This window comes from Cyprinodon tularosa, unplaced genomic scaffold (assembly GCF_016077235.1).
Source record: "Cyprinodon tularosa strain WSP-4 unplaced genomic scaffold, ASM1607723v1 ctg219, whole genome shotgun sequence".
NCBI lineage: Eukaryota > Metazoa > Chordata > Actinopteri > Cyprinodontiformes > Cyprinodontidae > Cyprinodon > Cyprinodon tularosa.
In genome coordinates, this window is record NW_024038819.1 from 707,972 (window position 1) to 731,907 (window position 23,936).

At 40.8% G+C, this 23,936-nt stretch overlaps 1 protein-coding gene across 11 annotated transcripts in view; it reads right to left on the reverse strand.

The window, feature by feature from the left end:
• myo18ab (myosin XVIIIAb) overlaps nt 1-16,953 on the reverse strand; it is a 98,466-nt gene extending 81,513 nt beyond the window's left edge. For 6 of the 11 annotated variants that reach the window (XM_038286007.1, XM_038286006.1, XM_038285997.1 and 3 more), the window contains exon 1: nt 11,022-11,158. Coding sequence is in view for 5 of the 11 variants with exons in the window: in XM_038286008.1 (XP_038141936.1) it covers nt 11,022-12,035 (1,014 nt within the window). In the remaining 6 variants the exon portion in view is untranslated. Of the gene's footprint in view, nt 1-11,021; nt 12,133-16,766 lie in introns of those variants that run through there. The other 5 variants (XM_038286008.1, XM_038286005.1, XM_038286000.1 and 2 more) reach the window with 3 other exon arrangements.
• Between the last annotated feature and the right edge of the window lie 6,983 nt (nt 16,954-23,936).

Genomic DNA, 23,936 nt, shown 5'->3' on the forward strand with positions numbered 1-23,936 from the left:
TTGTTAAATTTCAAATGGATGTCATCGTGAATTTATTCCATATGTGTGCAGAGTTAACAGATTGACCACGATTTGAGTTTGAACCACACTTTCCATTCTAAAAGTCTGTCCTAAAAGGCAGCCAGTTGGACAGGTTACAGAACACCACACCACAGTAAACAAGTTTTTTGATTAAACAACAATTTCAACAACATTTAATTATAACTCTACAGAACCTCACCCTAAAATTATCCAAACTGTCACACTCATAAATCTTTAAATCCTTTGTGAGATTTAGTGATCTGTTGTTGTAATACAAAGGCTAGGATGCGCCCTAATCAGCTTTAATCAAAAAAATCAAAGTCCACATAATAAAAAAGTTATAAAAGCCAAAATTAAAGACATTATAACTGCTTCAAAAACAAAGTGGAAGATTGAGAAATGATCCTCTTTGTAAACCACATTCCCACACATTAAGCTGGATCCCCTCCTCCATTTCCTGCATCCTTAGAACCTCATTACACTTCCTCACAAGAAAATGTCAGATAGACGGGGTCAGGAAGTGGCCTATTTGTTCCAGAGCAGATTCCACAAATACCAGAAAGGAGCAGAAGAGGAAGAGTCTTTTCTCCAGCTGCTTTGTTTGGATCTGTTAAGACAAAACGGACTATTTAAAACCGCCGTGTTTCATTCCCACTTCAATTTTTGCATCATCTGAAGGCAAAAAGAGTAAAACTCCAGACGCCTGTTCACTGGTGGCCTCTTATCAGAATTGTTTGGGGTGTAGCAAAGCAAGCAGATGAACTTCAAAGAGCGAAGGAAGACACGTCTGCAGTCATGCCAAGTGTAACTTCTGGTATTTTGCTTTCTGGGGGGGGGGGGGGGGGGGGGGGGGTTGGGCAATGTAAGCTGTCCGCCCATTGTACCTCAGTTTATTAACAGTATGGAATAATATCCATGAATATGAGGGATTGCATCTGAGTCAATGCAATCAACTGGTTTCCCTTAAATAGAAAACTTTGAATCAATTTCACTGGATGATCTGGTGAACTGTAAAATGCCTTGAGATGACAGGTGTTTTGAATTGACGCTATATAAATAAAATGAATTGAATTGAATATCAGTGCTGCACAAAAGGCAGAACTAATGGCCGTTGATATTAATAGTTTTAAGGCACATATCTTTACAGGATAAAAGTGTTATTGGCTGCATTATTTTTTGCATTCAAATCATCATCTAACCAAATCCTTTTCAGATCCTGATAAAACCATACTTACTTCTAATCGAATACATCGCCTTACTCATTCAAGCCATACCACTTTTATAAGCGTTCTCTCTCTGACTGAGGAGCGTAATGTGGCTGGCCATCACTGCTGCTCATTCCAAAAAAAAAATAAAAACAATCCACTGCACTTTGTTTACAAGTTTGAAGACGTTTCGCTTCCCATTCAGGAAGCTTTTTCATTTCAAAATGTCAGAAATAGCGTTGAGTTTGAGGCTTTATACATTAGCCCAACAAAGTCTTGTTTTTTTTGTTTTGAAAACATGCAAGTTAAAACGGACGAACGGGTCCACCATTTTGGAATGGTGGTTGTTGGGCTTCTGTTGTTAGCCTGCAATGCCCCATACCTGTGTGTCTCTGAAAGGGAATTGTTGGCCTGGCTGAATAGGCGAGGTCTTCTGCTCCCCTGTAAAGGACCCCCATTCCAAAGGGGTGGACCCGTTCGTCCGTTTCAATTTGCATGTTTTCTAAGCAAATTGAAACGGATGAAAGTGCGTTTCAATTTGCTGTTAACAGGGGTATAAAGCCTCGAACTCAACACTATTTCTGAAATTTGGAATTGGCTGGATGGGAAGCGAAACGTCTTCAAACTTGGAAAGAAAGTCCAGAGGATTTTATTTTATTTTTTATTTTTTTGAATGAGTATGACCTGGTCGACCGAGAATTTTTACCAGCATAGCAAAGCGCTACTTAACGAGTCCATGCAGCATCTCAAACCAGAGCAGATAGAGAATGATCAAGTATTAAAAACATAATTAGATCTATGCCTAAAGAAAAGGAAAAAAAAAATCACAGCAATAAATGCTGTGGGTCGGTTTCTACGCTGACTGAGGCAGAGAGGTGATTCTCAGAGAGAGATCTCTACACAGACAGACCTGGGAAAAAAATATTTTACCACCGTGGCTTTTTATCTTATTTGTTGTATACTAACCCGTCTTCAAAGGTTTCCCATCTTAACCAAGACACTTGGTTGTGTAAAAACATGACCTCAGCATCTGTTTACTGTGAGCTCCTAAGTCTTTCTTCTGCACACAACCTTGGCCAATGAGTCTGATTCTGAAATATTTTGAACTCATTTCACTTTGTCTCTTTCACCCTGCAGCAGAGGACCAGCAGCAGGAAGAGTTCCTGAGCCTGTAGCTTGATCATGGAAATGCCTCGACCACACAGAACCACATGCAGATCCATTCTGGGTGCTTTGAACAGTCCAAACCAGCTCATTCTTGAGTCTGAGGGTTTTTCTGTGGTCGTTTTAGAGAAGAGCAACTCTGTCAGCGTCAAAGAGCTTCTATCAAGAACAAAGCAGAGCAAGCAAACCCACACATCATGTTGGGATGTTTGGTTTTGAGTCCAAATAGGAAATGGATTCAGTACAAGTTCTCTTTCAGGCCCTCAGAAGGACATTATCAGTAACATGTTACCATGTTTCCTTGTAAACATGTTTCCAATAAAACATTCCAATGGCATGCTAATATGTAAACATGTAACCGACTGACTTCTGCAAAACAATTTGTAAAAATGAAACTATGTTTTACACTCTCCATGTTTGCAGCATTTAAAAAATGAACCCAGTGATTTGAACAAAGGCTGCAACAAATGATTATTTTGTAAATCGACTAATCTGTTGATTATTTTTGGATTAGTAATTAGATAGCAAACAGCTCCTTGGATAGCAAACAAGTTCAGTTCCATTTATCCACTTACACATCACGCTAGCTCAATTCCTCGCCTCCTAGTGACAATCTATAGTACTGCTGCCCTCTAGAGGTAAACAAGCAAATCAACATGGCAGTGGCCGTAACATTTAGTAAGTTTGCAGAGAATCGGCGAAGAAGGCAGCCTTCGGTGAATTTACTTGGAAGAGTCGGCTTTTGGGGAGTGGATACGATAAACGATGGTCTCATCAAGGCTTACAGACGCAGGAAACAATTACCCCATTTACACTACCGTTGAAAAACCGTGCTGAGACCGGTCCGAGCTCAGTAACTGAGATAACTTATCGTGTGTAAATGGAAAGCAAACTGAACTGAACCGAGCCAGACACAACAGAACCGCGCTAACTGCAGACCAGTTCCAGAGGTGGGCTCAGTTTTTCCCTGGCTCGGTTCTCTGATAACAAGAGCGCATGAGCAGAACGCGTCATCTCCGTCTGGCTGCACATCCCGATTCACACTCCATTCCAGTAGTTGGCGGTAATGCCCCTCCAGAAACAGAAGAACAACTTCTTCTTCAACTATAAACAACAATCGAAATCTTTTCCACGCAACATTTTAAATAATGGCATTTTAAATAATGACACCGAAGTACAGCAATAATAATTCAGCATAACTTTGTCAATGTGACGGGCGCCGCCATTTTGAGTTGCTTGATTCCCTCCTTCGTCTTCTTTCTCTTGTGTTTTGGCGGTTGGCAAACAACTTTTGGTGCATTACCGCCACCAACTGCTTGATTTCCTTCTTTAATACTGGCCGTAATACCACAGATCGTCACTAGGAGGCAAGGAGTCGAGGAACCGAGATAGCGTGATGTAAATGGTCGTCAGAACCGAGCTCGACCTGGTTAACTGATCCGAGCTCGGACCGGTCTCGGCATGGATCGGTTTTTCAAGGGTAGTGGAAATGACAGACGATGAGGTTCATCACACTGCTAAGCAGCTCATCACTGGAAATTGTGTGGCACGGTAGGGAAACTAGGATTTACATGAATGTCTAAAATTTCCTGATTACAGAGGCTGACTGTAAGGATATGACGCGGTCTGCTCATGCGCTCCTTGTTACCCGAGAACCAAGCCAGAACCGAGTCCTACTGATCAACTAGTACCATGTTAGTGCAGTCTGGCACGGTCCAATTCAGTTGTGTGTACCATTTACACTCAACAGTTATCTTGGTTACCGTGATTGGACTGATTCAAAAGGGTAGTGTAAATGGGGTTATTGGCAGACAGAAGGGGGATTTTTTTATCTTAAATGCAAAATGTTTAAAATTTTTTTTCCTTTTTTTTACAATTTTGGCATATTTGCTGCTCAAGGTGGGTCACTCTGTCAGCCAAAGACACGTTTTACAGTCTCTATACTCAGCTTACGAGGAATCAATTACTAAATTAGTTGACGATTTTAGTAATCAAATATTTCAGCCCTAATTTGAACAATCACAAAAATATTCTTGTATTTTGGGTCAGGCTCGAAACTAAAGACTTCCAAACATAGTAGCTTCACTAAATGTTAGTGGAATTATGAATAAATACTTAGAGTAGGTCATTTCAATCTATAAAGGGAAATACAGCTCTACGTTTTGTTTTTTTTTCTTTAAAAAACTGTGTGGCCAGGAAAACGCTGTAGTGTTCCTCAGCCTGAGCTAATAATAAGCCTCTGGTTGCCTTATTGTTTAATGGGTTAAATGTTTTGCTGGAGTATCCTGTCCACACAGCATCCCAGCTTAGAAGAAAAGCAGGATCCTGTCTGAGGGCTACATTCATCCTGGTGTTGACAGACACATCCTGCGGGACGTTTGCACTCAATGTTTAGAGGAGAAACATGTCATTTAATTACAATTTGACTGATTTCATTAAAGGGGAACGCCGTTTTTTTTTTTTTCCATTGGACCCTTGATTTTACGTTATTACATCATGTTCTACTCACCCATATTAGTTTTGTGTCATTTGGAGCCGTTCTGAAGATATTCGGTTAGGTTATATCTTCAGATATTCAGATATTATATAAACAGTTTAGTTTGTGCCTTCAAGTTACTTGCCCATAGGCAAGTAACTTGAAGGCACAAACTAAACTGTTGCCCACAGGAAGTCGTTACTTGGATATAACCTAACAGAATATCTTCAGAACGGCTCCAAATGACACAAAACTTATATGGGTGAGTAGAACATGATGAAATAACGTAAAATCAAGGGCCCAATTTGAAAAAAAAAAAAACAGTTTTACCCTTTAGGGGTAAAAACAATTGTTTCTCTACAAGAAATGTTTTATTTTCTAGAGTTTCTCTTTATTGAACTTGATAAGAACTGAATCTTGACTGTCAGCTTTTTTTTTTCTTTAAAATGAGCGGTTATATTTTGAAAGTGTTAAATTGAGTGTTTTTATATACATGCCAGGTTATAGGCAATAAAGATAGAATCTAGTTTATCCCAGTGCTTTGACATTAAAAGAATCTCCAGCTGAAAGTCTATTTTTCGACTGAATCAGTTTCTCTGGTCAGTCTGGAGGGATTTTGTTTCAACAGCTGGAGAAATTTCAGGAGCTGTAGCTTCTTTCACCTTCATCTGAGTTTTGGTAACAAGGAAAAGGGATTTTTAATCATTTTATTCTCCAAAGGATGTGACAAATGATGGTTTTCATTTACTCATAACCATACAAAGCAATCCTTATTGAGCTGCATGGAAATGATGGAAGCAGAGCCTCGTGTCACACAAAGCCTGTTTTGTCTTCCGCCAGCGGACGGGTGGGATACTTCCACTGAACACTGAGAACAAAAACCTTCTCCATGTGTCATTGATGGCATCACCATATATATATAACACTCAGAGCTTCTTAAATAAGCACAAAGATGGCACCCATCCAGCTGCAGAATGTGAAACAATGTACTTCATTTTCTTAAATTCAGCAGATTTCTAAAAAAAAAAAAAAAAAAAAAGCCCTTCATGTTAAGAAAAGACCTTTGTTATACAACTGAAAACATTTCTTCTAATGCTCTTAAAATCACTGCTAATCGACCAATAAAAATCCATCGACAGCAGGCATCCCCATCAATACTAGCCTCAACTTCACCATCACTAACCAAGCAGGGGGGAGTTTTTTTTTCTGGAAGAAACTCGTTTCTGGGATTCTGACTTTTCAAAACCAATCAGGGCCACATTTTTTTTGTGGTTCTAAATAAAATACAGATTTAAACTTTTGGAATCTGACTGCGGTCTGAACAGCAAAGTGACCCACACTGAAATTAGCATGATGATGACGTCACTCTGTACTGACAGCACAGGGGGAAAAGAAAACTGTTGCCGTTTCTCAATTCACAAGAATGCCAGTACGGACTCCGGTCCGCGCCAAGTATGTTCTTGAGAACACAGGAAAGTCTGGACTGCGGGAGAACAGGAGCACGCAGCATAAATATGGGTTAATTGAAACAGAAGCGTACTGATGACGTCACCACACGCTCAGCTCATCTGGAGCTGCATTTCACCTCCTGACTCTCTATGTAATAATGAATGATTACTTTTTTAATTTAGTGGGGGAATAATAATCCACACAGTCAGATAAACACAAATGAAAAAAAAATAATAAATCGCCATCAGAGCCAGTGGTCCAATGCTGAGCGAGGGTCGCTGCAGACGGGCTGTGGTTAGACCTGGCTGCCATTACCCTCTTAGCTCCGCTGGTTGCCGCGGTCCTCTCAACTTGGGATTTTTTTTTTTTTTTTTATTATTACGCATTAAATCAGTAAATGGGCCATTTAGTGTATTTCAGAGGTATAATTTTCTCGACTCAAATTATCTTAAAATGTAGTTTTATTGAACAACAGCAACAGAAAAGTGAGCTTTTAACTTAATCTTCTGAGATCTGTGAGCGCTCCATTGAAAGCTGTTGCTGCTGCAGTGCATGCTGGGACAGCTGTCAATCTGGAGAACGGCTGTCGCTACCCGATCCGTACCATCAGCTCATTTGCGCCTGCGCGAACAGAATAACTTCCGGGTCGCCAAAAAATATTGTAATTACGGTACTGAAAAATTTTTATTTACATCCTTAAATAATTAAAGAATACTAAACTACATCGTAAAGACAATATTGAAGACTTTTCTGGAAGAAATGGATGCTTTTTAAATTCAATCCATTGTATTGCTTGACGTCATTTTTCTGGAATAAAAATCCAAATTTTCGGGAAATGTTCCCTTATCAATGAAAAACTGCAGGTCACGAAAGGTAGCAAATGAATCCATTGTGGGATCAGTACTGCTAGAGTGCATAGTTAAGTACAGAGTAAATCAAATATTTAAACAAATTTAAATATATACGCTGTGTGACGTATATTTGCGCATGCTCAGAGCAGTCAAAGTAACTATCACAAGGAGATTGAACTTTTTTATTTATTTCTGTTTTTTTATTTTTAGAAAATGCAATATTGACGAAAATACAAAGATATACAAAAAGAAACTCATGCCTCTAAAAAATACAAAAGAATAAAAAAGTAAGAAAAAGGAAATATTGCCACCGGAAGTTATTTTGTTTGCGCACGCGCAAATGAGCTGATGGTACGGATCGGGTAATGACAACGGACAAGTCTGCTCTGATGCATGCTGGGTAAAGAGGGAGGGGCGTGAACAACATCCGGGGACTTTGTCCGATCTCGGCCTGCTGTTCGTGTGAATAGGAACAATACTAGGGCAGAGGATGATGACGTTTCACAAGCACATGAGAACGCACAAGTACACATTGAAAAATGGCCTATTACTACAGAACAAACATGGAGGACAGCATAGACAGAGGTGTACAGTGGAGGGAAAACGGAATGTGGGAATTAATAAATATTTTTTGGGTAAATCCAACAATCGGGTCATATGGTAACAGGTGAAATAACTACGACGCTGCACCACACATTTCTCCAACCGCTCCTCCAAAAAGAATAGTTAATAGTTTAGCTCTTTGTCCTCTGTCTCCTTTTCTGCATCATCTGCTGTATCATCCGCCTACCTGCACTCCTGAACAACATCGACATGTTATTGGTTTCTGTGGCTCACTTCAGGGAAACAGTTTGAGAAAAAAATCATAGTTGAGAGCTAAGACCTGCAGATTGAGCCCAGCCTTTGGAGCACTTTGGTGAATAAGAAATTGCTCAGCATATCACTGGACCAGGCCTTTTTTTTTTACTCACTCCACACTATGAAATAAGGGATAAAAGTATGCATCGTTCATACTGATATGGTATAAGGTCAATATCTGCGTCCGTCAAAACTCAATGGTGCAATACCAGGATTTTAAATAAAAAGTAGTATCAAGATATGCCTTGTTTCTATGTTAGTATTTAGAAGGTCTGACATCTAGAAACAGAAACCATTACAACTAATAGGATGATTGGTAGTCCACTAATTGTGGTGAACTAGTAACAGGTTAGGTAACCATACTAGGATTCTGGAAAGACAGGCTAACTCGGAAACCCCACATCCTCCGTATCCGCCCGCTCTGCTCCAGACTGCCTGCCCTAATCAAAGCCTACAGCCTCCGCTGTTCCTCCCGTCTTGCTCCACCCCGATTTCCTCTGAGCTCGAGAAGAGCATGCGCAATATTATTGTTAAATTCATATTTTTTCTATAATATATAAGAATTATTCTCTAATTTGTGGTTCCCGATCTATTGTTACTATATTTTAATTTGACAAACCGGATCACCTCGCTGTTCTTTTTCCTGTTTGGTGCGATTGCAGAGCAAAAACGGACAGAGAAGACGTACATGGACAGTGACGTGCGGAGGAGTAACGTTGGATGTCATTGATTAACATGACAGACGTACGTGAGCGGGGCAGGGTGGTGACGGAGGATGTGGAATCTGGGGGTAAATGTTCACCGTTAGAGGCAGAAGGACTGGAAAGCTCCTATAGTTTCCTTCTACTGGTGGTAAGGACAGAAGTCTGATCTTCAGAAGGTTTGCTGGTCTTAAAAAAGGAGAAAACGTTGTTCCATAAGCAGAGCAGATCTTCCAAGGAGGTGCAAAGTACTTAAAGATGAAGTTCTGCAAACACCGTCAACAAACCTTTTTTTTTATGTGTTGCCTGTATCATTAGGCAGATCGAACTCTAATGACTAAACTACAGAAATTCATATTAGGAAGTTATGCAAATGTAAACATTTACTACGTGCAAACTGATTTTCCAAACCAGAAACTTAACTGCAGCTTTTTTAGTTCTACACAAAGTCAGCCAGAAAATGTCAACATATTTGGACCTTCAGAAATAACAACAGCAGAATATTAATAGAGAAAAAAGAACAGGAAAAAAACAACTTTTTCAGCTTTTGTATTTCATCATTATTATTATTTGATAATTTTATCTTTCATAACTTTCTTATGCAAACTGCTCTATATTATTGTACCTTTAATTTTTTTATTGCACATTCAATTTAGCACCCAATCTTCTCAATTTATGAAGATCAGGCCCTAGATAACTTCATAAATACTTTGCCTGCTTTGTGGTGAAGAAGCAGAGCTGTCAGAGTGATGCAGTTAGTCCCAACCTATTAGATAAACGCCAATAGTGCATTAAAGCTAACTTTAAAAGCACTTATAAAGTGCAAACTAAACCGCATGTTCCCTGTTGTGGTTAAACTATCACTACCTGCAGCCGCAGATATATAAGCAACCAAATCAGGTTCATAGCAAAATGGCTTTAAGAGTAATTCAACTCTTAAACTACGGAAGAGGATTAGGGCCACTGTACAAAAAAAAAAGTTAACTGAGTTTTACATTTTATTTCAGTTTAGTATGGGAAAAAAGTCAGAGTTTTGACTTTAATCTCAGAATTCAGACTTTTTTTATTGTCAGAATTCAGTCAGAATTCTGAGATTAAAGTCAGAATCCTGAGAAAAAAGTCAGAATTCTGAGATTAAAGTCAGAATCCTGAGATTAAAGTCAGAATCCTGAGAAAAAAGTCAGAATTCTGAGATTAAAGTCAGAATTCTGAGGAAAAAAGTCCGAATTCTGAGAAAAAAGTCTGAATTCTGAGAAAAAAGTCTGAATTCTGAGAAAAACGTCAGAATTCTGAGATCAAAGTCAGAATTCTGAGATTAAAGTCAGAATCCTGAGAAAAAAGTCAGAATCCTGAGAAAAAAGTCAGAATTCTGAGATTAAAGTCTGAATTCTGAGGAAAAAAGTCCGAATTCTGAGAAAAAAGTCTGAATTCTGAGAAAAAAGTCTGAATTCTGAGAAAAAAGTCTGAATTCTGAGAAAAACGTCAGAATTCTGAGATCAAAGTCAGAATTCTAAATTAAAAGTCTGAATTCTGAGAAAAAAGTCAGAATTCTAAATTAAAAGTCTGAATTCTGAGAAAAAAGTCAGAATTCTAAATTAAAAGTCCGAATTCTGAGAAAAAAGTCCGAATTCTAAATTAAAAGTCTGAATTCTGAGAAAAAAGTCAGAATTCTGAGATCAAAGTCAGAATTCTGAGATCAAAGTCAGAATTCTAAGAAAAAAGTCAGAATTCTGAGGAAAAAAAGTCAGAATTCTGACTTTTCCCCCCATACTAAACTGAAATAAAATTTAAAAATCAGTTAACTTTTTCTTTTTTTTTTCCAGTGGCCCTAATAATCTCCGGTATTAAACAGTCATACGCTGAAAGAAAATATGTATTATCTACACAATGTGTGTAGATAATACATGATATGAGAAATTGCCTTTTAGCTCAAATTGAACAGAATTTAAATTAAAACAGATCAAGGTTTCTCGTGAAAGCAGGTATCAGGTCTCAAAGGTAAAAAAAAAAACAGCACCATTATTATGTCTTCCTGAGGTGACTTCATCTTAGGGAGGACGTTCCTGTGATGGAAGTGTATTGAAGTGATTCGTTTTGAGTTAACATCATTGCAGAATAAAAAACAAAGGAAGCAGAACTAACACAGTTTTATTTTCAGTGTGCTAACTATGCTAAGAATCAATCCACATGTTTCCCCTAATCTAAAGGCTGAACTCATTTCTTCCCTCCTGCCGGAGGAGTAGAAGCACGTTCTAAGGTCAGTCCCCAAACCCACATTAAGAACAAATCTGCTTACATGTCTGGCCTCCCTGCGCAGCCCCTCGATGTTCCTCAACCAGCAGCGGCTCAGCTCGCTCAGCTCCAGGATGGGCTGCACCTTCAGCCTCACCGTGTCTCCTGACTGACGGATCATCTCAACGATCTCGTCGCGGCTCTTGTTCTCCACGTTCCGGCCGTTTATCTCCACCAGCCTGTCGCCAGGCACCAGTCCGAGCGCCAGGTCCTTGGTGCCGGCACCAGGCTCTGCAAAGTGGACCACCCGTCTGTAGACTCCTCCATCAGGGCTGCGGTCCAGCATAGTGGTGCGGCGCAAAGAAAAGCCAAAGTCGCCGGTGTTGCGCCGCTGCAGTTCCAGCTCCCGTGTTTCTGGGGCACTTGGTGCCACCACAGCAGGCAGCTGCAGCGCTGCAGGAAACACCTTATCCACCAGCTCAGGGATGAAAACCTTTCTGGGGTCGGCCGCCTCTGGTTGACCCCTCTGGCTGTGTTTGCGCAGCATATTGAAAACCTTGTTCTCCACCTGCGGCGACGGGGCAGCAGAGTTCTGTCCGGAGGGAGTGGAGCCCTCTGATGGGCTCTCCTCCTTGCTCCTCTGGGAGAAGGAGAAGCGTTTCATCATTTGCCCCATCTGAGACGAGTTCTGCTTTGAATGAGAACCAAAGTGCGCCACGCGATCCCGCACCGAGCTGCGGTGTCCATCCTTTTCTCCTTCACCTCTCTGCTCATCAGTGGAGCTGGCCACACTAATCTGGTCGTCCAGAACCACGCTGCTTCGGTTGCTGACGTTATCCGACTCGATGTCGGTGAGCGAAAGCTCGGTGGTGCTGGCCACTTTGATGGGAATGGGGTTGGAGATCTCCACTTTGGTCTTGGACTCTCGTTTAGCCTCTCTCTTCAGATTGAAGAAGCCTCGTCGCACGCTCATCTCCTCCAGGCTGCGCAGCTCTGCAGCAGACATCCTGTCATTTTTACCCTTCTTCTCTTTCCTGCTGCCTTCCCTCTCTTTATCCTTCTTCATCAAGTTAAACATGGCGGCTATCTAAATCCCCCCAAAGAGACGGAGTTACGAGTCCAGAGCCGTGTTTCCCAAAGGGAAAATCCCCTGAAGAGGGAGATAGGAATAACAACTGTAAAACAAACAAATCACTGCATTCCTTCATTTAGTTTAAAAAAAAACAAGTTTCTTTCTAAATATTTAGAGAAATTAATGATTTAATGATTCTATAAATTAATGATTCTTTTCATAGCTTGGTTTCAGGGTCTAAATGAAAATAAAAAAAACACTTTTTATCTTAACAGAACAAAAGAACGGGTTTGTTCCGCTCGCCTGCAGAACCAAAGTACCTTCTAACAGAACATGTACCATGAGGCCTTCATGGGATTATTACTACAACCAAATTCCATGTGCAGAAGAGCTTTAAGAGCTGACGTACAGCTCTGGCAGCATAACGCCTCCAAAACATCCCAGTTTAAAGAAACGAAAGCGAGGCTTCATCCAGAGGTTCGCCCTCCAGAGGGCCGACACGAGGCAGCGGGCAAACTGATGGCTGCATCTACAAAAATGGGTCAGCTGCAGCCGGTCGATGATCCGCACTCTGTGAAGGTTAGCTCTGTGTGCCATGAGGCCAAGGAGAAGCTAGGAGGAATGTCCACTTTAAAACATCTCAAAACAAAAGCAAAGCCTCCAGAGAACTGACCTCCCAACATGTTCCCAAAGCATCAGAACATGCAGCACTCCCAGGAATGAGCAGAAATATAAGACGTCCGTCTCTGACCGCACGGACCTCAGCTCACAGGTTAGAGGTCATTAATCCACACGCACTGTTTGCTGGAGAGGACGTCTCCCTTACAATGGAGACAGTTTTGGTTCATGAAGCAAACTAGGACTCTGCGAGGTCCAGGCACTCAGGACCCGAGTGGAGACTTCTGGGTCGGAAATTCTGGTAAGCAGCACAGAGTTCCTGTGGTTTTAGTTCACCTGGGGACCAACTGGTCCTGCACTGATCTGGAAGGCATTACTGTGGTTTAAGAAGGTTTCCAGAACCTTCTATAGGTGGAAAGATGTCAGTTTCCTATTGAGAAACAGTCCTGGAGGTTTTTCAGCCCGGTTTGTTCCTGGGAGCCCTCTGTGCTTCACCATATGGTTCTAACACTGTGTAAAAAATCTTGGTGTTGTTTTTAATCAGGACCTGTCATTTAAACCCCATATATAAGAGGTTTCTAGAATTTCCTTCTTTCATCTGCACAATCTTGCAAAAATTACAAATATCCTGTCCAGGGGTGATGCTGAGAAACTAGTCCATGCATCTGTTACTTCAAGGCTGGACTATTGTAATTCTTTACTATCAGGAAGTCCACAAACTGTAGTTAAAAGCCTTCAGCTGATCCAAAATGCTGCAGCCAGAGTTCTGATGAAAATTAAAAAGAGAGATCATATCTCTCCTATCCTGGCTTCTCTTCATTGGCTTCCTGTTAAATCCAGAATATAATTTAAAATCCTCCTTCTCACATATAAAGCCTTAAATGGCCAAGCTCCATCTGATATCAGAGATCTGATTGTTCCTTATGTTCCTAACAGAGCACTTCGCTCTCAATCTGCAGGTTTACTAGTGGTTCCTAGAATTTCTAAAAGTAGAATGGGAGGCAGATCTTTTAGTTATCAGGCTCCTCTCCTGTGGAACCAACTACCAGTTTTAGTCCGTGAGGCAGACACCCTGTCTACTTTTAAGGCTAGGCTTAAAACTTTCCTTTTTGATAAAGCTTCTAGTTAGAGTGGCTCTGTCTCCTTGAACCCCAGTCGGCCTCAGCAGATGGCCGCTCACACTGAGCCTGGTTCTGCTGGAGGTTTCTTCCTGTTAAAAGGGAGTTTTTCCTCTCCACTGTCGCTACAAGTATGCTTAGTGTGAGGGATTGCTGTCGAGCTGATGCAATCAACTGGTTTCCTTAGATAGGAAACTTTGAATCAATTTGACTGGATGATCTGGCTGAACTTAAGATGACACGTGTTGTTAATTGGCGCTATAGAAATAAGCTGAATTAAAATGTAATTGATCCAGTTGATATAGGATGGATGGGAGTTGTTTTACTGTTATTCAGCTTTTGTTCCTCATATGGTTCTTTTTTTTTTATGAAGAAGTTCATTTGGTCAGGGGATACCATTTGGAATAACCTCACAACGTTTCTTTTCCGGGAAGATTTTTTTATTATTATTATTATAGGTTTTATTTCAGTCTTGTGGGAACCTGTTTGCTGCCATTGACAAACCAGAATTCTCCAACAGAGACAAATGAAGGATATTTCTATTCTCTTCTATTCAGGTTGCTGTCAGTTTCAGAGATAATATGGCTTCAATCAAAATAACATCCCTACACTGCAAAAACTAATCTAAGATTAAATAAAAAATGTCCTAAAATGAGTGAAGTTTCCCTTAATTTGAGCATGTAAGTAGGATGATCTGCTAATGTAATTAGTATTATTGCCCTTTAAAAAGATAATTAGACAGTATGCACTTGAAACAAGATGAAGTTTGTTTTCTTGTCTTATTTTTAACAGAAATTATATTATTCCATTGGGAAAGTGTTTTAAAAGCTCAATTTATGAGAAAAATACACTTATTTCAAGAAAATGTTGCTCACTTATGCTTCCGTTTTTGCAGTGGGATCCATATTTCTAGAGTTGACATTTGTGGTAAACCCAGTTGGTTCAGGTTCAGCAGCAGAGCCGGCTGCAGAGATTCATGTTCAGGTAGTAAAACTCGCAGACTAAAGGCGTCTAGATCTGAATGTTGGATTCGTTAAATGTTGAAGGAAAAGTCCGGTCAGCAAGGAATAACCAATGGATCGTTACCTATACCTAACATTAATACATTCGCAATGATTTAATGAAGTTAGCAATAATCAGTAAAAAAATAAAAACAACTATTATCTCCCTGTCTGGGAGCGGCCATTTTTGCCCAAATATAGTAACACCTCCCTCCTGCCATCTTCCAGCAGTGACGTCACGGTGCGGTAAGCCTAGCGCCATTCTCCCCGCTTTACAAGCAAAATCAATGGGAACTACTAGACACATCTGCAATCAACAACAATTATTGAAGATTTCCAGAGGACTTCACCATTGAAATTCACCAGAGCTATAGTGAAACTGACAATGCCCACGTGCATGGCAGCTGGATGCTGGAATACATCGGGGAAAAGTGAAAAAAAAAAACCGAGTTATTCCACCTTTCTGATTCCTGATCCTCCACGGACGGGTTGGTCGTTGGATCGCCAACTTGAAGAGGGAGGATTTGCCATCGAACTTCTGGCCAGAGAAAAAAACCGTAATATGTAGCCAACATTTGGAAGAAGAATGTTTTCAAGATGACTTGGATAATAGCGCGTTGTGACAAACACCAGATACAGCACTGGGACTTGATCAACAGCCGATACCGCACCGTGACGTCACAAACCAGTAGGTGGCAGTAGTGTTCTTTGACAAACGTGGATTAATTAAAAACACTTACCATTTATTGAACAGTAATTATTTCATATTTAAAGTACTTGTATGACCGGACTTTTCCTTTAATAAACATTTAATAACAGGATGGTCTGACCTTTAGCTCATCTCGATTTACCGTAGTTCTCCATTCCTACCCTGATCTATGGTCATGACCAAGAGAACAAGATCCCGGATCCAAGCGGCTGAAATGAGTTTTCTCCGTAGTGTGTCTGGGCTCTCCCTTAGAGATAGAATGAGGAGCTCAGTCATCCAGGGAGGACTCAGAGAAGAGCTGCTGCTCCTCCACATCGAGAGGAGCCAGTTGGCTCGGGCATCTGATTAGGATGCCTCCTGGACGTCTCCCTGGTGAGGTGTTCCAGATACGTCCCACCAGGAGGAGGCCAAAAGGGAGAGCCAGGACACGCTGGAGGGACTTTGTTTCTCGGCTGGCCTGGGAGCGCCTTGGGATTCCCCCGGAGGAGCTGGACCAAGTGGATGGAGAGAGGGACGTCTGGGCCTCCCTACTGAAGCTGCTAAGAGGGAGGGAGGGATGGAGTGATGTTGGAGGTGGTTCATTGTAAACCTTTTAACCACATCCACTGATTCTCCAGAAACAGATGAAACTCTTCCTCAAACCCAAAGATTTCAGCATCACTGGATTTTATTTTAATCTCAATCCGTTCCAGATTATCCACTTCAGGATAATCTGGACATATTGGATATAAAAGCCTCAGATTCCTCCTCCTGATGAGAACTGATGGAACCAAACCTCCTCTGGATGAATGAGGCAGGAGGCTGATGTGGTCCAGCCTTTAATGAGTCACAGACAGCAGTAGCAGCAGCAGGGGCCCTTCCAGCTCAGATTAACACCCAGTCCTGGTCCCCATCCAGAGGAAGAGGTGTCCAGGGTTCAGTCTCCTCCTTAAAGACTCTCCCTTTCTGCACTGAATGGGTTCAGAAGCTAAGCTGGAGGAACAGAACCGGTCCAACGCTAACATAGGTGGAGCTTTAGGCTACACTAGCAAGCTAAGCTGCTGTTTGTTCGGCTTGTCTCGGTTTTATGGGATTGCTGTTTGGCTCGGGAAGAAAAACACAACAGAAGTAAATCCTTACAGGAGTTTTAGGCTCTCGCTTTACTGTATTTTAAGCAGTTAACCAGCTAACAGTCATAATTGGCTCAACACACAGCATTAGTAGTTTGCCCTCATTTTTTCCTAAGCCGACACTGAAACCAAACACCGGGAGAGAGTTAAAAAGCTCCGGCCTTAACACCGCGGGTTCCTACCTTCCTGGATTCCCTCACTGCGAGTATAAAGTCACCATGAGGTAGAAAATACTCACTGTTGTCCAACAGAGCTGGTGCCTTGCTTATGGGCGCAGCTAGGTTCGTAGGGAACACAAACCACAGCCTGTAATAACCAGCAGCTCCCTGTTCAGCCTTCATACAACACAGGAGGAGTCAACCTGCGCCCCCTGCTGGTCATCCGACAAAACTACATCAACCATCTGAGCGTCAGACTGAACTTTTAGTTCTTTGCAAAGATCCGGATCATTTCACGCAACCAAGCGGTTCTTCTTTCTTTAAATGGATGTTTTTGACCGGCTTTGTGGTGCATTGGGTGGATCAAATAGTTTTAAGTTATTGTCACATCAGAGGACAGCTTTTAATAATGAGTCATGGGATTTCATGTTCAACTTCATTAGTATACGTCTGTTCCACCATAAATCATTTTTATGCATCTGCCTTTCCCGCTGGTTTTTAACACAGCCTATAAATACATGTTTCATCCTGTCCACAGTAAACACGTCAACCTTCATCTTTTTAAGGATTTATTTAACCCTTTATGCCCACATCTGACATCTTTCAGCAGGGTTACCAATCTACTTGCTCTGGAGAGCAGAGTTCGCTGCTTTTATATGTCTTGACCAAAGTTTCCAGAAGCAGAGAAAAGTCGCTACATTTGGAGCTAGGCGCTTTTTTAAATTAAAAGTTTTAGAGGGGTCTGAAAAATTGCTAAATATAGCGACTAAAGCGCTAAGTTGGGAAAACTGTTCTTTGCAACATTTGTTTTCAAATGGTTTGCTGCTGCCTGTTTGGACCTTTCTGAACATGTGCAGCACATGGACTGATCCAATATGGTGGATACTGAAGGTGGGGGGATTGAGACAAACTTAATATTATCAGCATTCTGATGGCATTTTAATGAAAGTATTTTTATCAAAAACATAAATAATGTGCACAAATGAGCAACAGCTGTATTAACCATACAGGACATGTTAAAGAAGTTTTATGGGGCCCTCAGGAACCTGGGGCTCTAGGCAACTGCATAGTTCTGCCTAATGGTAAATCCCCCCTGCTCCTCCTTATCATCTCTTCATCCCTCTGTGTTCTACATACCCAAGACATTGTTATTACCCTTTCTCTTTCATTGTAATAAATTTAATTACTAAATCTACAGTAGTGCTGCCCCGTTTTGAAAATCTATTTTCTTATTTCCAGCCACCCAGCATGAGCTCAGGTTTATGTTTTTTCTGCTCTCTACACTAGAAAAGGTTAAAATGACCTCCAAAGCAAACTTTTAAAACTCAGTCCATACAATTTTATATATATCTTTTATTTATCTGTGCAAAAAATTTGAAACAAATTTCAACAGTTTTCCGTGCATTACCCTTTAAAACCCTCCTTGAACCCCAGTCCGACTCAGCAGATGGCCGCTCACACTGAGCCTGGTTCTGCTGGAGGTTTCTTCCTGTTAAAAGGGAGTTTTTCCTCTCCACTGTCGCTACAAGCATGCTTAGTGTGAGGGATTGTATTTGAGTCAATGAGTAGATGCAATCAACTGGTTTTCCTTAGATAGAAAACTTCATCAACTTGACTGGATGATCTGGTTGAACTGTAAAGTGACTTGAGATGACATGTGTTGTGAATTGGCGCTATAGAAATAAACTGAGTTGAACTGAAAACAAAATGATAAAATGTAAAGAAAGAAGGCAGTGAATAGTGGGATTTACATTAACAGTGAACTACACAAATATCTTACATTTGACACAAATGACATGTACCTCTCATAGAAATAGACTGTAAAGAAGCTAACAGCTAACAGCTAGGCTTTTATTAATATGGGGGTCTTTCTTACTTTTAACTCTAAGCTCCCAGAGGAGCTTAGAGTTGTGAATCGTAACTATCATTTTAACTTCAAACAGTATTGGCTGTTTTCTCCTGTTCCTTTTCTTGGGCTTTCTCTTCCTCATCTACTAGTTCTTAGGGGGATGATAGAAGACATAAGGCATGGATAAAAGCCACTGTCTTGTACAGAGTGAGAATGAAGATTTTTTTTTATTTTTAATATACATTGTGGGTAAGTATATAGCCTGAAATTAAATGTTATTAATCAATGTATGTTTTTCTTTTGTATTGATTAATAATTTAGGTTTACTTATAGGTTTATTTACAACATACTCATTCTGTTAAACTTTTTCTGCTCCTTTAAAAATCTATCATTATAAATCTTCCTTCATGCTCACATTTCAGACAGTCTAATATAAAATGTTTGTCTTTTTTATTTTCTAAAGTGTAAATTTAATTTCTATTTGCCTAATCTCAGACTTCATAATACATTTTCTTTTCTTCTCTTTACTCCTGTTAATATTTATTTTTTAATTATCCAATAAAGCCAACTTCCTTTTATTTTCCCATATCAATGTTTCTTTCATTCTTTCTTCAGTTTTTTATCAATGAAACCTAACTTAACTTAAACCTAACTCTCTGATTAAGTCATATCTCCTTCTCCCTCATGTTGTACCAACTACATGTAATAGTGCCTTAGAGGGGGTGCATACAGAATAATTGCCCAAGGCCCCCCTTAGCTGACTCATGTCCACGTGGAGGAGTGGTGCCTCTGCTCTGAGCCCCTCCCAATCTCCTCACCTCATCCCTAAGGTAGCACCCAGCCACCCTGAGAGGAAAGCTATAGGTGAGGGTAGAAAGAAGGACTGACTGGTAAATCAAGAGTTGATCCAAAAGGTGCATCTCTCTCTTCACTACAACCAACCAGTGCAGCATCTGCATTGCTGCAGCCACCAACCATGACCTCTGAACTTTGTCTTTGCATTTTCCACTCCAGTGGATGTTTGTTGGTCTTTGAGGATGTCAGCTAGAACCATGTCACCTGAAAACTGCAGAGATCAAATCTGCTGGACCCCAGACCAGGTCCCCTCCATCTCTTTGCAGCACCTTTGCAGGACCAGTGATGGAGGGAAGACCTGCCAGAGTAGAAACACGCATGGGAACAGGTCTGACCTAACTAAGGCTGAGAGACAGGGGACTAGACAGTGTTTATAGGAAACTCCAGGGGATATGTTAAATGCTTCTTACAAAGCACTTTTATAGCAAGGCAAACACTCATGACCCTTGAGTACCTTGTAGTAGAGCATGAAACGGACCTTGAAAGTCAGCCCGAAACCGACCCCAGTCCGAAAGAACCAGGCCCGTGCCCGGCCCAGCCCGTTATGATTGACAGCTTCGTAGAGCCCGACCCGTTTGCAGCCCGACATTTTTCAATTGTGCGCATTAAGGGCTAATCTCCGTTTCACTTCTGTAACATCCATTTTGCATTCATCCCGTATAGATCGAACGTTATCACATGATCATTTATTTGCCGCGCATATAACGGTTTAAAGCCCGAGCCCGGCCCGGCCCGAATGAAATAATAAAAAGTACAGCCCGAACCCGCCCGAACCCGGCAGGACCTCTCGGGTCCCGTCGGGTTCGGGCTAATATTCCCTGCTCTACCTTGCAGTAAAGGGTGTAGAGGTGGCCCTGCACTGATATAATTATCCTGGGTAGATTATGTGCAGTGATTCTATCTTAACCCTACCCTACATCTGCTAGGTGCATATTTAAGCCTGACATCTATTCCAGCGAGACTGTCTTTTTTTCTGGACATCCTCCCAGGATTTCTGGGAATTACTCCCCTCTGTCCTAAACTCTTGACTTGTTGGCACCCCATGGCCCTCTGTGCATGACTTCCTGCATATTAGTTGGCTAAGGCTGATTGAATTAAGTTTATTTTTTGAGGTTGTATCAAAAAAGTTAAAAAACAATCCAGTGGACGTTGTTTCCAACTTTGAAGACGTTGAAACGGGTCCACCCCTTTGGAATGGGGGTCGTTTGGCTTCTTTTGTTAGCCTGCAATGCCCCATACCTGTCTATGTTTCTGAAAGCGGTTTCGATAAAGGAAATTGTTGTCCTGGCTGAAAGGGCAAGGTCTTCTGTTCCCCTGTAAAAGGCTTGGGTTCGCAATTTAATTCAATTCAGTTTATTTAGCACCAATTCACAACACCATCTCAAGTCACTTTACAGTTCACCAGATCATCCAGTCAAATTAAAGTTTTCTCTCTAAGGAAAAGCAGTTGATTGCATCGACTTATTGACTCAAATACAACCCCTCACACTAAGCATGCTTGTAGCGACAGATGAGAGGAAAAACTCCCTTTTAACAGGAAGAAACCTCGAGCAGAACCAGGCTCAGTGTGAACGGCCATCTGCTGAGGCTGACTGGGGTTCAAGGAGACAGAAGCAGAGATACAAAAAGCAACAGTAAAAGGCGGCCCCATCCAGGAAACACACAGCCAGGCACACAATCTCTGAGCCAGCTCCCATGTCAGAGGATGAAGAGGGCACACCCAGCCAGTCACAGAAACAGGTCTACACTGAAAAACAGACAGATCTCCAACATCTATAAACAACGGTGTTGATGGCAGCTGATATTTCCCTCCAGGATGGTGTCCTAGCAGAACAGGAACAGACAAGGCAAAGCTATGAGAAAAAGCAGAGGCAGCATAACATTAAAGATTGAACTAACAGATTCTGCAGAGTGAGAGAATAGAGCGAGAATGAAGCAGAATAAAGAGGGGTCCCTATGTCCTCCAGCAGTCTAAGCCCATAGCAACATAACTATACAGTTAGCTATGATAGGGACCAACTCAATCTGTTTTTTAAGGTTGTTCCCCTCAGATTAATATAGTTGAGGCCCCATGTGCTGCTGCTCTCACCCAGTCTCACCATCAGCCCCGCAGTTCTCTGCTGCTGGGTGTCTATAAAACCAGGAGATGAAGATCTGAGCCCAGCTGAGCCTCAGCTCTGACCTCACCCAGTTCATCTACATACTGTTTTCCACTCTGAAGGGTATAGTTAATGTGTGTGAACCAATGTGCATCGGAGAAGGAAAACATGTATGCTCTTGCGAATGTATGTGGAGGAATGTGGCTTGTCTGGGTGTTTAAGAATAGCTGTGAGGAATGTTAGACTCGCAATGTTGTTGACTCCCTCAGATTGAGCTGAGGGAGTATTTTTCTCCCTGAATAGAAAAGCTGAAGCTCTGAAAACACACCTAACCTGAATCACAGCATTCAAGACCAGTTCAACTTTATCATTTATTATTTAGCTTTGTGGCAAATATGAGCTGGAAATAAATTTCTAAAGTCAATTCTGTGGAAAGTCACACACTTCCACACCTTATTCAGCAGGAGTTACCACCTTAATATATGTCCAGGATGTGTCTCTATAAGAGGGGAAGTGTGAATGAAACGCAGGCAAATCATACAGCAGGTATTCAAGAAGAGTTGCCAGAATGTTCTCGTGAAATGCTCTACAGCCTCAGTTTGTTGCAGCCCTGAATTATAACTTTTTTGTCAGTGTCACAGGATACAGTCATGTCAGTATTTTGATTTGGTCACAAGCTAGTAGTTAGTTTGTTGTTGTTCTGAACCAGTGGAACAGAAGTCTTAGGATGGGGGCGGGAAAAGATCCAGCACTAAACTGCAACATCAAGCACATTTTGTACATTTTTCAAATGGTTACTTTGTTTTAGTTAGATCCTAACTTCTCAGTATGTCTCCTTACACTGTAAATTTCCTTTTACTGTGAAGTTTCTAACTCTTTTTACCCGGTTTCAGATTTGTGTACATCTGCATGCTTACATTACTCTCACCCTTTTCTTATACTCTGTATGCCTTCACCTTCCAATACAAAACAGACTCCTGTTATTTGCAGAAATACTCAGATGACTCTGTTGTCTTTGATTGTGTCAGATATTAGACAGACAAACTTTATTGTCATTTTGTACACACAGGGTGTATAAAAAATGACATTTCGTTCAGTACAGCTTACAAGATATTTCCATTTCTGTAAGTGCAACAGTGAAAAAATTTAAACATGGTGATCAGATGTAAACATAAGACTGAGATATGATTTACAGTTTTCCAACATTCAGCGCTTTTTTCCTCTGTTTTAACAATCTGTCCGTGAACTTCTGTAGAACCTCAGGAAATTATGTTAAAAAGAACTGCTAAAAAAAAACTCTAAATCATGTCAGACTGCATCACACTGATAACGCCAAACCAAAAATACTGCATCTTTGCACCATATATATCCAATGCTCTGAACTTCCATATCAATCCGTTTTTTTGCACCATGGTTTTTCACAAACACTGTTTACATTTAAACGCTGCTGCACTTTAAGGCATCGAAACGTCCATTTACTGTCTGAAAAGCTGTACTAAAAAAAATTCATTTTGTTTTCACTCAGTGTATACCAAATAATAAAAGTCATTGTGATCAACCTTGGGATTATCAGACTGATGAATAACCTTATCTACAGCTACAATAACTCATTGAAAACTATTAGAGTTACAACAATATTCAGTTTTTACTTTGGAATCAATTAAGTATTTTTGGATAGAACTGAAACAAGTGGAATTTGTTTCAGTGTTTTAGCTCTGACATTTGAATTTTTTTGGCTTCAAACTATCAATTCTATTATTTAATTTGTTATAAAAGCAGATTTTAAATGGTTTTGCTGTTCATCAAATGTCTGATGGGAGGGGAATCTCTATCAGACATTGTCTGTGCCTTATGGCCCCATTTGTACATGAATTATTCTAAGCCAGGGTTGCCAGGGTGTGGACAGTTCCGGTTTATGGCTGCTGGAACCGTGCACCAATTATCTCTCCTGTGACCCTGCAAATACCCTGAGCATGTTGAAAAGACATAGCTGAATATGAATATTTCTGTTACTTGTTACCATTTCAGTGAATCCAATACCTTGTGATTGGATTAAATGTGCAAAGATTAAATGTGTTACTTTTAAAGGTGACACATTATAATTGCAAGCACAGATACCATAAATATCAGAAAAAAAATGTATGTTAACAATTTTTTTCTTGGGGTCTGAACTTATTAAACTTTTGTTTTTTTTTTTCCTGTGGCTTTAATGTGTTCGTAAGTGTTAATTTATTAAACTTTTTCCCACATTCATTAGCTTTCACTCGCTCTACGAGAGTCATTTTGATATTGCACAACTTCAAGCTCACTTGCTGCTGTGATAATTTTTCTTGCTAGATGATAAAACCAAAAGGTACAATAAAGTTGTAGGGCAAAAAAAAAACAAAGAGG